Below are 15,807 nucleotides of genomic sequence, written 5' to 3'. Positions count from 1 at the left end.
GCTATGCGTAAGATCTGAGCAAACAAAGATTGATGCCAAAATAAATGAGCCTGCCAGCAAAAATAGATTGCAACCCTTGTGAATTGACCTCTTCCTGATTGACATCATTTGTTCACTTTTTTCCAAGAGTATCAATACAAAGAACATTTCGCGCAGGAAATAACTTTATTTTATAGGATAATATCAAGCTTTTTTTCTGATAACGTACCTTGTATGTATAATGTTTGTCTAACCAATGAGGATTTTTTAGTATATACAGTTCGTCACAAAAAAATAGCAACACTCTTAAAAATTGCATGTTTAGCGTGATTTAATAATAACAATAACCCTCGAAGAACCTTGGATCCCACAATCCTACCTAGAGATGTGGAGATCTTCAACCGGTAATAGGGTGCCGTGGGGTCAGCCGTTATAGGATATATTCCAGACCAGGTTACGCTTCTCTGTCGTAGTTTTCCAATTTCCTCACGATGGTAGTTTGCCGCCGGTCCTATACACAGGACGAAAACCTAGAGATTTAACCCAGGCGGACTCGAACCCATGCCGTCCCACAGTCGGAGTCCAAAGTACAGCGCCTTAGGCCGCGCGGCCACGGAGGAGGGTGATTTAATAATAATCATGATTTTTATGCACCCTGTAGGCTACCATAGCTCCACCCTTGCTCCGGTCCGGTTCACAGGCTCAGAACAGAAGAAATTGTTTTCTATATTGTCCAGTTGCCGGAAGATCACATAATTCATAGCAGATCAAAAACGCAGTGGTACTATTTTTCTTGTGACTGACTGTATATTTGGGAATTTTCTTATGATATAGAGCAGGATTTTGCAGAAAATGACTAACAGTGCCAAGCGAATTGTCCATTATTATTTTCGTTCACTTTCTTCTTTTACCCTATACGTATATACTTTCGTTGTTAAGATTAACAATCATCTGTGTGATAATAACATGAAATTTAGTGCTCTAGTACAGTTTGTAAAGGAGACATGTATTTGCGGTTGCCATCTTGGAAAAATTCCGCCCGAGATTTTTTTTCTCACGTCTTTTAATTTGTGCTTTTTATCAAATTTTTTACCATTCCTCTAGTTCAGATTTTCATGTGGTTACAAAAATTTACCTTTTTATGTGGCCAATCAAAAATGACAAATGTTTGTCTAGTACAGTGTTAGGAACTCCATCACATCACATAATTAATTGTACATACTTTCGCATAATTACGTATTGTTCGATGACGGAGTTCATATTTTGACGTAAAATGCAAAATTTGCGCAGTTTCGTACTTTTTATCGAGTAGATATATATTTCAGACAAACATTAAAAAACCTGGTTTTATTTTGTGATTGTGGCAGGCCCATCACTTTATCTTCCCATATCTTCCCATATGGGGTCAGGAATTAAAGAAATGACTGAAGACTACGATAAATATTATTACATGATTAATAGTTACGTAATTTTACACATTTGTCATTCTTATGCACATTTGTGAACATATTTCATGTGTTTTGGCTCATAAAAATCCGCGCACTGATTCTGAAGGGTATAGTAGGGAATGTCGCTTCTGCGCGTGACTTACGACCTTTTAATGTCTGTAACGTATTCAATTTGACCTGGTTATATAAGAAGTCTGAAACATTATCCCCCTGTTTTACTTGGCTTCCGCTAACCGCCACCTGTGTCCAGTGAGGAAAGGTTGCCCTTGTTAAAAAATAGCTCGGAACGCAGGAATGACTGACGGATCCGAAAATGGATAGCGTGGGCCTCACAGGCGTAAGCTGTGCGAACAGAAGAGCTGGGGGCGGGACAGTAACAGTAATTGGAGGGAAATTATGAATGAATTTAAAGCTAGAGAGGGAAAAAAGGGAAATTTTCTCTAAAGAAAGGTTAAATCTAGACAAGAGCGCAGTACAAACATTGTTGTTGTTTACCAATAAGCCCTATCACATAAGCGTCGTTACTTTTAAGTTGTATGTTGCGTCATTTCCAAAGACGCACAAATGTGAACCTCCCTTCCACGTAGAACAGCCTGGGCTGCAATTTGCAGGCTAGCGAAGCCCTGGCGTTTGGACTGACAGCCAGTATAATCCACCGTGGGGCCCGTAACGTCAATATGTTGTGATTGTCCCTTCTTTCTGCCATGTCGTCATGTCACCATTCATCCTCATCTTCGCGATTAGCCAAAAGTGGCAGAAAAGCGGAGCCAAATAAAACATATCAATTATATATCCCCGCGCTGTCCGCACAAGCATCAATTTGCCAGTTTTGCTTTAAGATATTTATAGAATGCGTCAGTACATAAAAATACCTGTTATTATTGGTGCAAAATCAATGCAAACTTCGATTTTTGCATAACTTCCAGGTTAATTAGTCTCCGTGAAAGTGTCGCACTGCATTTTTGCGGACACCTCAAACGATCAGGTTGATGTAAATCACTTTACATAAATAATTTATAGAATAATGTACATAAGGATTTTGTAGATATCAAAATTACTTTTGATGAAAGTACATTAATCTCGTGATCATTGAATGGTGTTTATTAGGCTCTAAGAAAGTAAAACAAAGGAAACAAAATATTTGTACTGATGGTGTGAAGCTCATTTGAAAGGAAATGGTAATATGTAAACTGTAAACATACTTAAATTTTTCTTGATATAAAATTCACTAATTTTTGTAAGCAAAAATAGCAAACATTTTGTGTTGAAAAATATACAAAATACTAATCATGTTTTACCGTAAATAGTGTTATTATCATTAAACTATAAATAAACATGGCAGCTGATATTTTGCAAAGTAGCATTAAACAAATTTCCAAACTTCACTTATGAAGACTATAAAAGTATTTTAATTTACAATTATATAGTACATCCAGAATGTTTTATTTTCACTTGAAGAGAAGTTCCTGAAATTATTATAGTTCATTAACACACTCAACAAACATTTCCATACTAGGTTCATATATACCAGGTGGTTATAATTAAAGTGACAGTGTTCAGAGTGGTACAGCACGGGCTGTAATGAGAGTAGCAGTCTGAAACTTCGTAGATATGCTAATGAAGCAATGCGCTCGCGAATTATGAAAAAAAAAAAAAAAGTTCCAATTCTCGCCACCAGGGTGAAAAATGGCGCTGTAAGCAGTCAAAACTTGGTATAGTTACAGGAAAAACCCTATAAATCGCAGAAAACAATACTCTTTGTAATAAAATATCGCTACAATTTCACTATTCGAATTACATGAACATTACTAAAGGAAAAAGCAACAAGCGTCACCAACAACAACCAGGGAGCTCACACAATGGTTAGGCAATTTCACCGACTGTGACGTCAGAGTTACGGAAAATTCCATGTTTTGACTGCTTACAGCGCCGTTTTTTACCCTGGTGGCGAGAATTGGAATTTTTTTTTGCATAATTCGCGAGCGCATTGCTTCATTAGCATATCTACGAAGTTTCAGACTGCTACTCTCATTACAGCCCGTGCTGTAGCACTCTGAACACCGTCACTTTAATTATAACCACCTTGTACAATATCAGAAACAGAAACATGTATATTTACATATAATTTTTATTTGCTTTAATAAAACCGTTCAAAACTTTTACATGGCCGTTTATAGAGAAAGCCTTTCTATAAAAAACATATGTCTGTGTGTATGGTGCCAAAAATTATACAAGAAATTTTAAGTGTTTTATAAAAAAATATATAAAAAAACAATTTAAACAAAAAATCCGATTTAAATAACGAAATTGCCAAGAATTATTTTCTTAATAAAAATCATGATTTGTATCTACCCTGGGTATCGGTAACCCTATTTCCTCAATCAATCATAAGTAAGTTATCCTAACAGACGAACTGTGTAGTGAACTGGACAGGCTGGAATGCCATGGCAGGCGGTTGCTGAAAAAAGCTGAAATATGCATCGTAGGTGTTTCGTCTGACACGCGACCTACTTTCTCATTGCTGTATTATTCAGTGTGTGGCGGGGTCCGGTGTCTGTGGGCTATGTATTTGTTATGAAGGCTGAATGGGTCTTGCTATAGATTCGCCAAGGACGTTCGCGAGCTAATGATACAGCATCTGAGCACCCAAATGAAAACGCGGATCGGAATCTTCATATTCTTTGGCGAGTCAAGAGTGGAGGCACTTACCGTACGTGGCGCTGTGGTCGTTCAAAAATGTAAATGGACTATACGGTATATAATAACTTAGAAAATGAATAACAGTTATAAAGTGTTGGATTGTGTTTGTGTTTCTAATGTGAAGATTATTATTAAATTACTGTGGAATTTTAGCTGGTTTAGGATGATGTGCTATTTTTTAGTTTGCAGTGTTCTTGTCTTGACTGATTGATTTGGTTTAGTTCTCTTTCTTGTCACTTTTTGCTAATCGTGAAGATGAGGATGAGTGATATGATGAAATTGATGACGGGACATTCACAAAGAACACTCGTGCCCAGGTCTAGATTCGAACCCATCACCCTTGCAACGCAGCGCGCTTTGCTAACCACTCCGTCACGGAAGTCGGCAGCGTTCTTGATACCTCGAGTATGGTCTGCAGTGGCGTATCCATTGGGGATTGATGGGGCTGATGTAGCAGTAAACCGTTGCCTTCTAATCAAAGGTCTCAGGTTCGATACCTGGTGGATGCACATTACACAGTGATTCGGGTCCTAGTTTAAACTAAGAAGCCCCTATTAGCCTGTATATGTGAGTATAATGTGGATTTAGACTTTGCCACAGTTATAAGTAACATGTTATATTCACGAATAACATAACATTAGGCTAATCTGTGGAAACTAACCATTGGAAATAGTGAATTCCTCCGAATCGAAGCGACACAAGTTGCTCGTGTCACTCGAACTGGGCCGTTTTCTCAATACCGTGCATCGTGTCGCCTCGGTCTGTTGTTCGCGCAAGCGTGATGCATATTTTGGTTTAGATTGAAGGAATCCGTGTCGCTTGCCGCTTCGGTCTGAAATCTCTTGTACACTTGCGAAATCATAAAAATTGCCCCAGCCATGGGCGTCGGCAGGGGGTGGTTGAACCGGTTGGTCGACCTCCCCTGTAAATTTCCATATACTTTTCTTCAATTTATGACAATTTATAAACGAAGCACTTTATTTCACCTCATTTTGCGTCATTGTTTCAAAGTGGTCTTGAGATATCGACTTTGGTACAAAACTTTCATAATTTGCAACACTGAAACTCTGTTAATTTGTAACTTTCACATGTTTTGAAGCTTCTTATACTACTGCGTTTGCTGCTGCTGCTTCTACTGCTACAAGTAACTATTATGTAATCATTGTTGTAACAAGTACTATATTATTCATATAATAAACTTATTGGATGATTAAAAAAATTAACTAAAACTGTTACTGCTACTACTGCTTCTGCTTCTACTACTACTACTACTACTACTAGTAATAATAATAATAATAATAATAATAATAATAATAATAATAACATAATTTCAAATACCGATAATGCAATAATTTTAAAAATAAACCCCTTTAACAAACTTCTGCATATGCCACTGGTCTGTATCACAATATTTTTGAAGGGAGGGGATGTCCTCGACATCTTCGATTCGACTCTCCCCTCCCCCCTAGGACAATTTCTGTCGACGCCCATGGCCCCAGCCAAGTTACGAATATGCCCTGAATACAACTCACATGATCCATTTCCTGGAAACTCGGAAAGAATCGAACAGAGTTTCCTGTCCCAGACAGGTGTGCCAGGAAGTGACTCTGCCACTTCGCAACTGGAGGAATCTTAAAGAGGAAGTTTCGACAGAAAAGGTGCTGAGTGTGGAGACCATTGTTACATTCCTGTCATATCCTGGAAGTCCGTGCCGGGAAGAAATTCCTCAGCGAGAATTCCCTGACGCGCAATTTTCTTCAGAGTTGAGAGCTTCGAACCAACAAGGACTCTCACTCTGTGCTCCTTATCGATGGGCGTCAGCACAGGGGAAGGGCTCTAACTTGTCCGTCGCCCCTCCCCAAGTGGGAATTGGCATCATTCTTATTTTTATTGTTGATAACATTGATTGATTTAGTTTATATAACTTCGCTTTTCTGCCCCTTTGCTTCATTTTACTTCGATTTTTGTTCCACTTTTGGCTAATTTTCGAAGTTGGGGATGAGTGATGACATGATAAAATTGATGAATGAACACTCACAAACATCCATGCTCAGGCCGGGATTCGAACTAGGGACCCCTGGCGTTGTAGGGTGCTAAGCACTCCGCTATGGAAGCCGGCTATTGTTGTTAACGGAAATAAAGTTTAGTTATTGAGTATTCAAATAGTATAACCGAAGTAAACAATGCGTTAAATAAAAATAAAAAGAGTTTAAATAGCAGAAACCAGGTTATAATTTAATATTTTACCATTTAACCCAAAGATTAAAGTTTAAGAAAAAGGTCGCATAACATGAACTCCATGACTAAAATGTATCCCTAACTTTTAAAGATTTCTTGAACGAGGTGTGTAAAGTTAATAACGAAACAAACTAACTATATATTTCAACACTAAGTATAAAAAAGACAAACAATGAAACAATATTGGCTTACGTGGCGGATCAAATAGTGGCCCCAATGATAACTTTGGAATACAATTTATTTATTTTTATTAAGTTATAATATTGTACATTTAAGATTGTGGTTTTAGGCTTTCTTTCATATACTCTAAGCAATTGATGCTTTCAACCTTTTCTGTATTTTCACTGGATGGTGTTTTTCAGCTGTTTCTTTACTATGCTTTCAGGAAGGTGTTCAAATATTTCTCTTCTTATATTTCCAGGAGGAGTTAGTCTTCTTCAATGACGACGGCAGCTACCAGGCGGTGGTGGTGGAGAGGAACTTGAGGTCGACCGACCTCTGCCAGCTCCTGGCCCTGAAGAACCGAGTATCGAAGGATGTGAACTGGTCGATAGTCGAGCACTGGCTGGAGCTTGGATTGGGTAAGTTGATAAATGCTTTGTTACCGTGTTCTGGTGATTTGCTTCCGACGTATCCCCATACTTCAAATGTCCAGGAGACATCTAGAGTGCGCGTCAAATGTCCTGCATATGGCAATAGCCAATAGCAGCGCACTGCAGCGGTGCCATGTCGAAATCTCACACGGGAAAGAGACAGCGTGGTTGAGCGAAACGCATTGTCACGGACCTAGGCAACGCCGTACGTCTGTGATTCGCTGGTGCTGTTCAGCCGTTCAAGGCCATATGCAGGAGATTTGACGCGCACTCTAGTGGATGTCTTCTGTATATCCGTGCCGAAGTTCTGGATATCCAGCAGATATCCAGGGGTATCCAATAAACATTCACTAGATATCCATCCAGTGAACAACCACAGGATAACAAGGAAGGATAGGTGCGAATTGTTCTTGGACATTCTGTGCATCATTTTTGGACATTTTGTGGATTATTTTTGGACTTTTTTTTATATACTGTGGATCATTTTTGGACATGTATTAAACATTTTGGGGGTCATTTTTGGACATTCTGTAGGTAATTTTGAACATGTTTCGGACATTCTGTAGGCCATTTTTGGACACGATGGAACATTTTTGCACATATTTTGAATATTTTATGGATTATTTTTGGACATGTTTTCGAAACTCTGTGGATCATTTTTGGACATGTTTGAGACGTTAGCGCGACTTTGTTCACGTAAACAGAACGTTATCTGGATGTTTTTTTTATTTGATTGTGGATAAGGATATATTTCGGAGCACACAGAATTTCAGTGGACACCTAATTGTAATGTATGGAAAATTCTCACACGAAGTCTATGTGTAAGTATAAAAATAGGCCTTTAGTGTGTATGTCACACATTATGAGAGTACCGGGAAGTACGATTGGGAAGTACTGTCACCTTTAGTACTATAGTTGCGCGATACTGCATTCTCGTTTGTGGTTTCTGGGCTGTCAACAAAGTAAATACCACTGAAATTTGTGTCGTCGGATTGTTGCGTATATAAAAGTCTCATTTTGAGAATGTGTGCGAATAATGTCAAGAAATTATGGAAAAACAGGAATCACCTGCTTGACATAAATTTTTGCATAGCATCGTTTGTAGGATACTCTAAAGATCAATAAGAGTACCATATCTGCCTCTGAGGGTGTGCACGAATTTAGCCTAAAGTTAATGGTTAGGAAATGTTGAAAGGAACACACTGTATATGAATTCGAGATTCTTGAAATTCCGGCCTGGCCCAACGGAGGCGAACGCACTGCCATCTTTACGATAATCTTGCAACCACCCACCGAGACGTCTTATCGACTGTCGTTTCATCTACAATGACAAGCACGTCCGCTGTAAACTTTGGCGAACCTGTTTGGGTAGTTGTCCCATGCATCCACATATCTAAGCTGGTCGAACCTCACATGCAGAACTAGTTTCGCGAAGCTACCATTTGTCTTGTCGCCACGGTGTCCTGACGCCAATCGTCGTGTTAACGATCTCTGGGAATGGGGTGTGTTAAAGGTGCAAGGCGAACGTCTGATTATACTAACATGCTGTTTGGATTTGCTTACGTTTTGTTTGCCCCTCTCGAACAGATACAAAGCTCGCGCGCGAGGAATTACGGGCGAAAGGTGGAAATTTATGAGCCTGCGTGACGTCTTTATCGTGCAATTTTGCACGAGTTTCTTTCAAACTTCTGTATCATTACCGTCGTCTTCATTTGAAACTGTTTATTATCCTGCAATCAACAGTTACTACCATTGATAAAAGTGGACTGAAAACTCGAGGCATTTGGTCGTGCTGAAGTCGTGCATTTCAAACGCTCCACCAGATAGCAGCACAAGCGCGATTAAACAAATTATAACTGCTTAATACTAGTATACATCTATTATTTAAATTCGAACTGGTAAGATTAGATTCCGTGACGAACTAGAAATGTATTGAAGTTATTTTTCTATATGTTAGTTTATTTGATAAATTTTTAACAAATGTTAGTTTATTTGATAAATTTTTAACAAATGTTAGTTTATTTGATAAATTTTTAACAAATGTTAGTTTATTTGATAAATTTTTAACAAATGTTAGTTTATTTGATAAATTTTTAACGAAGTCCAACGTTATTTGCTGGTTGGCTCTCATAAGATCATTATTGAACAATAGAGTGGTTTGAAACAATTCGGTAGATGGCTCTAGCCAACGTCTCACGTACCAGATAGGAAGTTTACGATCTTGGTTTATTCTTGATACAGGCAAATTGTCCATTGCTATTTTCAGTCATTTTTTCCTTATATCTTTCGTGTTTTTTTAAGGAATAGATTTGTACAATGGGATCCATGAGTATTACCGTTCAAATTGTCCATGACTATTTTCATTAATTTTTCTCTTACAACCTGTGTGTTCTTAAGAAATTTAATTTTATGTATGGTGGTACAGAAGTTGTCAGCAGCTTGTTTTGAGTTTTCTTTCAATTCTTGAAGTTCTTATTGGGGCAAATGAAGTACACGAACATGGTGATGAGGCAATTTGCACAGAAATACTCGTGGATCCCACTGTACTAGATAGGGAGATTGCGATCCTGGTTTATTCCTGGTACAGGCATATTGCCCATTGCTATTTTCAGTAATTTTCCTCTATCTTTTTTTTTTTTTTTTATTTTTTTTTTTATAAAGTTTTTAGATTTGTAGTAATGCTTGAACCTTTCATTAAGGGCATGCGAAACAGTTTCCGCCAGGCTATTCCCTTCGAGCCAGTGTTGCCACCTTAGCTCTTTTGGAGCCAGATCTGGCTCTCTCATGCACTCGTTTGGCTGTGTACTGCCCCACTATGATGCCATCACTGGCTCCGGCTCACATAGACCAACTTTTGCCATGAGTATATGGAATTTTGCAAGTGACGTTATATTGGCTGCGTCGCCCCATCATCCCCTCTTACCTCCCCAGCTACTTTTTTATAGCGCTGTGGAGGTGACATAATATTGTTATCCGGGAATCCTTTATTTTCGATTTCATACTACCATCCGTGGATTATTGAGATGCGTGATGCCGCCGGAGAACCAAGAATCTTTTTTGGCAACACTGCCAGGATAGGATGGCCGTAAGAGGCAAGGAGAAATGCATTGTGCTTATGGGAGTATTATTTGATTTGTTCTCTTGGGAATATCAAGTTTCCGATGGCATAGGAGAATGTATCAACGGGAACACGACACACTGATGATGATTTTGACCAGCGGAAAAGTTGAAACTTCCATTTGATTAGCTGCAACTTGAAGTTGAAGTTGTTAAGTTTTATTTCTCCATAAGAAATACATGGGATTCTAAAGATACTCACTCATCATATTTTTCAAGTATCGTGTCTAGCTTAATAATAGACGTAAAAAAAGCTTCCACTTGCAACATTGAGAGAAATTGATACTCTTGCATACGTCCAGGGTTTTTAATTTAGTAGCAGTGCACATTCCGACGATATTGAAATAAATACACACATGGTGCGTAACTGTCACTCCTCACCTTAACTAAACAAAATTGAAGAAACGTGATGATGGACAATTTGACACGTAATATTTATAACTTCCGCTCGATTACCATAGATTAAAATAGATGTAAAACTTCAACCTGTTGGCCGTAGAGTGAAGTTTTCATTGTATACAACACCATAGGGCAAGCCAATCGACTAGCCAATCATGATGCTTCTTTAATATTTACTTACTAATATTCAGTAATAACTTGAAATATAATTGTTAAGCCTAGTCTGTACATCGGATTAGGGATTATTGTAGCTATGTTTATAGTTTAGCAGCAATATTAATCTATTAATCTTACTACAAAATTACAATTCACTGATATTATAAAGATATTAGAGCTGTTAGATCCTCGACATTTTGAGCTGATTTGGCCATAGTTTGCAGAGAAGTTCGACGACAAGTGACCTTGGTTCCAATCACAGTATGGCATAGACGTTTTTTCTTTGCTTTGTTCCTCATTGTCGTGGTTAACCAAACTATGCATAAAAGCCAAGTTTAATACACAAACCAACAAATAAATTACCTTAGTTGTATGTCGCTTTACAATAAACAGTTTTCCCCAATAACAATGGTCCTTTCTTCTTTCAGAACGAAGCGTCGAGGATCACGAGGACATTCTCTCAGTGTACCATGATATGGAAACTTTCGGAAAATACACGGAAAAGAGGTTCGTCTTCAGGAAGGACTTCAGGAAATATGAATTTTTCCGCAACCCACAGGTAAGTTTATCTTTTTTTCCCCTTCACTACGGATGAAGTTGCAAATGGATCTACATATTTTATCGCGCATGTATGCGCTTGAAACTGTCGTTTCATGTCATGTGAAATCTTATATCCTTTAATGCCGAAATAGTGACGTAGACAAGTCGCGACCTTAAAGTAAAAAGGTTCTATCTGCCAAGTCGTAATATTCTCAGGAGAGCTAGTTAAAGATTTGACTATGTGCACAGGGAGAACTAATTATTCCAACAAGTTGTGTCTCTGGCATTTGTATAATGATCCCTCCCTTTCTAATATATACAGGAAAATTAATGAAAAATATTACTAATGTTCAGGAATTGCAACGACGAATTTGCAGTTAGAACCTTTTTACTGCAAAAGTAACGTTTCAGATGAGAGTAAAAGGGTTATCCCTTAAATATTCAAACTTTTTGCAAAAAATGAAAGGTGATAAATTAGTTATATTCTAGTTACGCTATATTCTGCATGAACTATGTACATGTTAAAGTAAATAAGATGTAAACGGTACTCCAAGAGTACAAAATAATACAAATTGTTTCATCCAATACTATAAACCAATTACGCAAGAGTGTGAAGATTGGATATTGAAATAATGTTTAATAGACATGTGAGTTAGTTGAAAAAAGTAACCATGTTGTAAATAGTGTTGCAGTATATAATCCCAGTGGAAACACAAAACGTTCATTTTAACATAACATTCTACTGCTTATCCTTCTGATAAGAAAATGAAACGTATTTGTACTCATTGAGAGTTATCACTTATTAACAACAAGACTGTAAAGACACTTTTTCTTTACTTAATTGCGTCCCCTCTACGTTGGAGGTTGCAGTAGATGGTTACATAGGAGATGAACGTTGTGTCATTTGTCTGCTAGTCACAAAGACAGGAAACAAAGCAGATAGAACTTTTTTACCCCAACTTAAAACCTCATTTGCAGATAGTACCTTTTTTACCCCGTTGATTTCTTCGAAACTAATATACTTCGAAGCATGATCTTCATGGAGTACAAAGAATGTAAACCAATGGTCTGCTTAAGGTCACAAACTCATTTTCGCCCAAAAGTGCAGATAGAACCTTTCTACTTTAAGGTCGCGAAATATGAGGGGGCGGGGGGGGGGGGGGGGGGCGTAAATCGTTTTGATAATGCAGCAAATAACCAACCTCCGTGGCGGAGTGGTTAGCACGACGCCAGAGGTCAATTTCATCATATCATCCAGTGGCGTAAATGACACCCCCGCGCAGTAAGAATGAAAAGACCGATAGTTCACAAAGTTTTCCTTTCGGCGTTAAAATATACTTTAAAAAACAAACCTATCATAGTGTTACGCCCCTACAATTACAAACAGAAAATGTTAATTTCTAGAAAAGTATAAAGTGAAGCTGCATGAGCTGAATAGTTCACGTTTTTAGCTGAGAGGTCGTTTTCCAAGCTAAAATTAATCAAAAATTACTTGAGAACCACAATGACGAGTGAAATTAAGAGGACTGGCACTGTTTAGCATCGAAAGCAATCGGGCTCGATAACTGGACTTGCCCAAACTAGCTGCTTCCATAAAAAAACGCAGAAAACTGGTAATGGGCATTTAACAATATCGTAATTTTTGTAGTAGCTGTGTTTTCATATATAATTAAATATATAATTTTTCACAGTTTGTTGTCTTAAAATTTCGTATCAGTTTTTACATTGATTCAAATTACATATATGTGTTTTCATATTTGTGTATACCTAATATAAATGTAGGCGTGAATTAATATTTTAGAAAAGAAAGCTTTTTTCTTCTTTAATGAATAGGGGCGTACATCTGAAAGTTGCGGGGGCGGGGGGTGCGCAGAACGTGTTAGCTACCCTATCACTTATCGTCGTCGGTGAAACTTCATATAGAGGCTATGGAGATAATGGGGAAACAAATGCTGACGAAAATAATAGTTTAAATTGCCACCACCAGATGGAAATTTGGCGCTGAAATAATGACAAGCAGAAGTCGGACATGTAAAAACTGTATTTTTTTTAGTTTGTCAGTGCAACAGTATTCAGTATGACACGATGGAAGCGTAAGACATCAGTGGTCGCACGAAGCGTTTCCCGTGATGTTCGCTGTGCACACGATTACAGCGCCACATTTCCGCCTGGTGGCGAAAATTTGAACTATTTTTCTTTTCATTGCCATTCGCTATTCCATGGTCTCAATAACCCCTATACCAAGTTTCATCGCAATGCAATGCTTTGAAGGACTACAGAGGGCCAGTGCGTGTCTGAAATTTGGCAACAAAATGATCATCAAATTAGGCGTAGAATTTTAGGGATGTAGACCTCGAGATTGACGGAGACGAGACATTTTAATAACCTGACCTGCACGGGATACAAAATAAGCTTATTTTTAAAAAGTGTACTGGCAACACTTCCCTGAGAGATTACGAGAAAGAAAGGCATTATTTCTTTTCTTTGCTTCGATTTTCCACGAGCAATATTTACTGAAACTAAGCAATGAATGGATACAAAGGTATACGCTTGCCTAGAACACAGAATAGTGAATCACCGTTCGAGAATGTAGACCTTGACCTTGAACGCTTTGCGACAACAAAAGCAGCAGTCATTGCCACTTTCTTAGAAAAATCTCCAGTGTTGCCATCTCGTTTCTGATTTACACACCGAAAAACTTGGTACGTCATAGGTACTAGCTTTCACGCCGAAGTGACAAGCGACACGGCTTTCTTCAGGAAGCATTCACCACGCATGCGTACCAGATAGGCCGAGTCGACACATTGCAATCTATTGAGACAACAGTCCAGTCCGAGCGACACGTGCAGCTTGCCGTGTCAGTCCTGTACGAAACATTACATTTGTTTCTGAAGGCTCGTCTCACTTTTGGTTTGGCTCATAGATGGAAGCACTATCATCTAACTCTGATATCGTGGAAAACATGACAAGTTGGCTAGCTGATAGTACAGATTTTCAGTATTAATGTGTAGTTATTGAGTACCAGAAGAAAATATAAGAAATATGATTACAGATTAAAGCAACCATCACAATTTGTAGTGATAGTTTGACCAGATTCCAATGAAAATATTGCTTTGTTGTGTGATCATCCAGTCTGTTGAAATGTTGGTTGAAACGGCTTATACGTATATGGTGTGCTTACCTCTCATTTTACGTTTTCGTAACTGCTAATGAAAAATGTGTGTGCTTTCTGATTGGCTAATTATTATTTTATCGGTTGGGGAAATAATGTCTAGAAGTAAATTACAAACTGTTCTATGATTTTCTCACTTCTTACCGGTTGCGAAAATATCATCTAGGAGCAACTTATGTTGCTTTGTGATTGGCTGACTTGCTACCAATTGCAGAAGTAAAGTCTTGAACAATATTATACTGCTCTCTGTGGACATTATGTCTAGAAACAAATTGTACTGTTTTCTGATTGCCTGATCTTAGCAGTTATGGAAATGCTGTCTAAATGTAACTTATACTTCAATCTGGTTGGCTCATTTTTTTTAACGGTTGCCGAAATAATGGCTAGAAGCAAATTAAAGTGCTCTGTGATTGGCTGACGTTTTACCGGTAGCGAAAATACTAGGAACAACGTATACTGCTTTGTGATTGGCTGAGTTCTTACCAGTTTCGGAATTAATGTCTAAATATAAATTAACGCATCACGTTGCTTTTGTCCTAGTAATTCTGAATGCCTTGCTGCTAAGTACGTATGTAGAGGACTCCCCTAAAGATTTATCAAGTACGAATATTAAATAATCAAAATATACTTGTCTAACGTTTGCTATATAATCAACGGTTATTAATTTCCGCCGAACTTATTGCAAGGCGTTGAAGGACAGTTCCAAAGATTTATGCACACTACTACTTATGATAATAAAATATTAATCAGGAACTTTACTTTTCGTCAATTGGATCTAACTTTTTTTTTGTTAATCAATAAATATTCAATTCTTTATCTATTTTACATTAATTTCTAAGCCAGGGCAGTTGTTTTAAACAAATTTTGGCGATCTTAACTCCACTAAGCTAGGTAACGAATACCATGCTGTCAAAGGCGCCGACTTTCCAAAATTTCTGTTGGTGCATATCAATGGCGGTTAGATCTGTAATTATCAAGTATTGTATACTTTAAACAACTTACATGCACAATGATTGCAAGAGGCAATGATATTATCAACACGTTACTAAAAGAAAATACCACATTCATACAAATTAAAATGAAAAAATCTGCATAAATGCAAATAATTTTAATTGTATTGCAGAATGAACTATGCAAGGATTTTGTTGTGAACAGGAACTACAAAATGATTGACTTTATGTACCAAATAATAATAATAATCATGACATGTTAACTTTCAATATAAAGCACATTCCTTCTTACGTCATTTGCACTTCTGAATTTGTTTGCAATTTTGGTAATGTCAATATTTTTAGTCATTTCTTTATGCAAAATTGCCAAATCATTCAATATTATTTGGGTCATTGTTGACCGCAAAATCGTTTTCAATCGTCTAAGTGCTGAAAATGACCGCTCAGAGGTACAAGAAGTAACAGGTAGTTAAAATCACCCGTACAAACTTCACAAATTCTGTGAGCATTTCACG

The 15,807-nt window shown here is 37.7% G+C and overlaps 1 protein-coding gene across 1 annotated transcript in view; it reads left to right on the top strand.

The window, feature by feature from the left end:
• Positions 1-15,807, top strand: part of LOC145981605 (growth factor receptor-bound protein 10-like) — a 272,875-nt gene that overhangs the window by 88,454 nt on the left and 168,614 nt on the right. The window contains exons 3-4 of the mRNA XM_083114966.1: positions 6,787-6,946; positions 11,059-11,189. Of these exons, the coding sequence (XP_082971092.1) occupies positions 6,787-6,946; positions 11,059-11,189 (291 nt within the window). The remainder of the gene's footprint in view (positions 1-6,786; positions 6,947-11,058; positions 11,190-15,807) is intronic.

This window comes from Lepisma saccharinum, chromosome 29 (genome assembly GCF_977018435.1).
Source record: "Lepisma saccharinum chromosome 29, izLepSacc3.1, whole genome shotgun sequence".
Lineage (NCBI taxonomy): Eukaryota > Metazoa > Arthropoda > Insecta > Zygentoma > Lepismatidae > Lepisma > Lepisma saccharinum.
The sequence above is the reverse complement of the archived record's forward strand: the minus strand, read 5'-3'. Positions and strand labels throughout refer to the sequence as shown.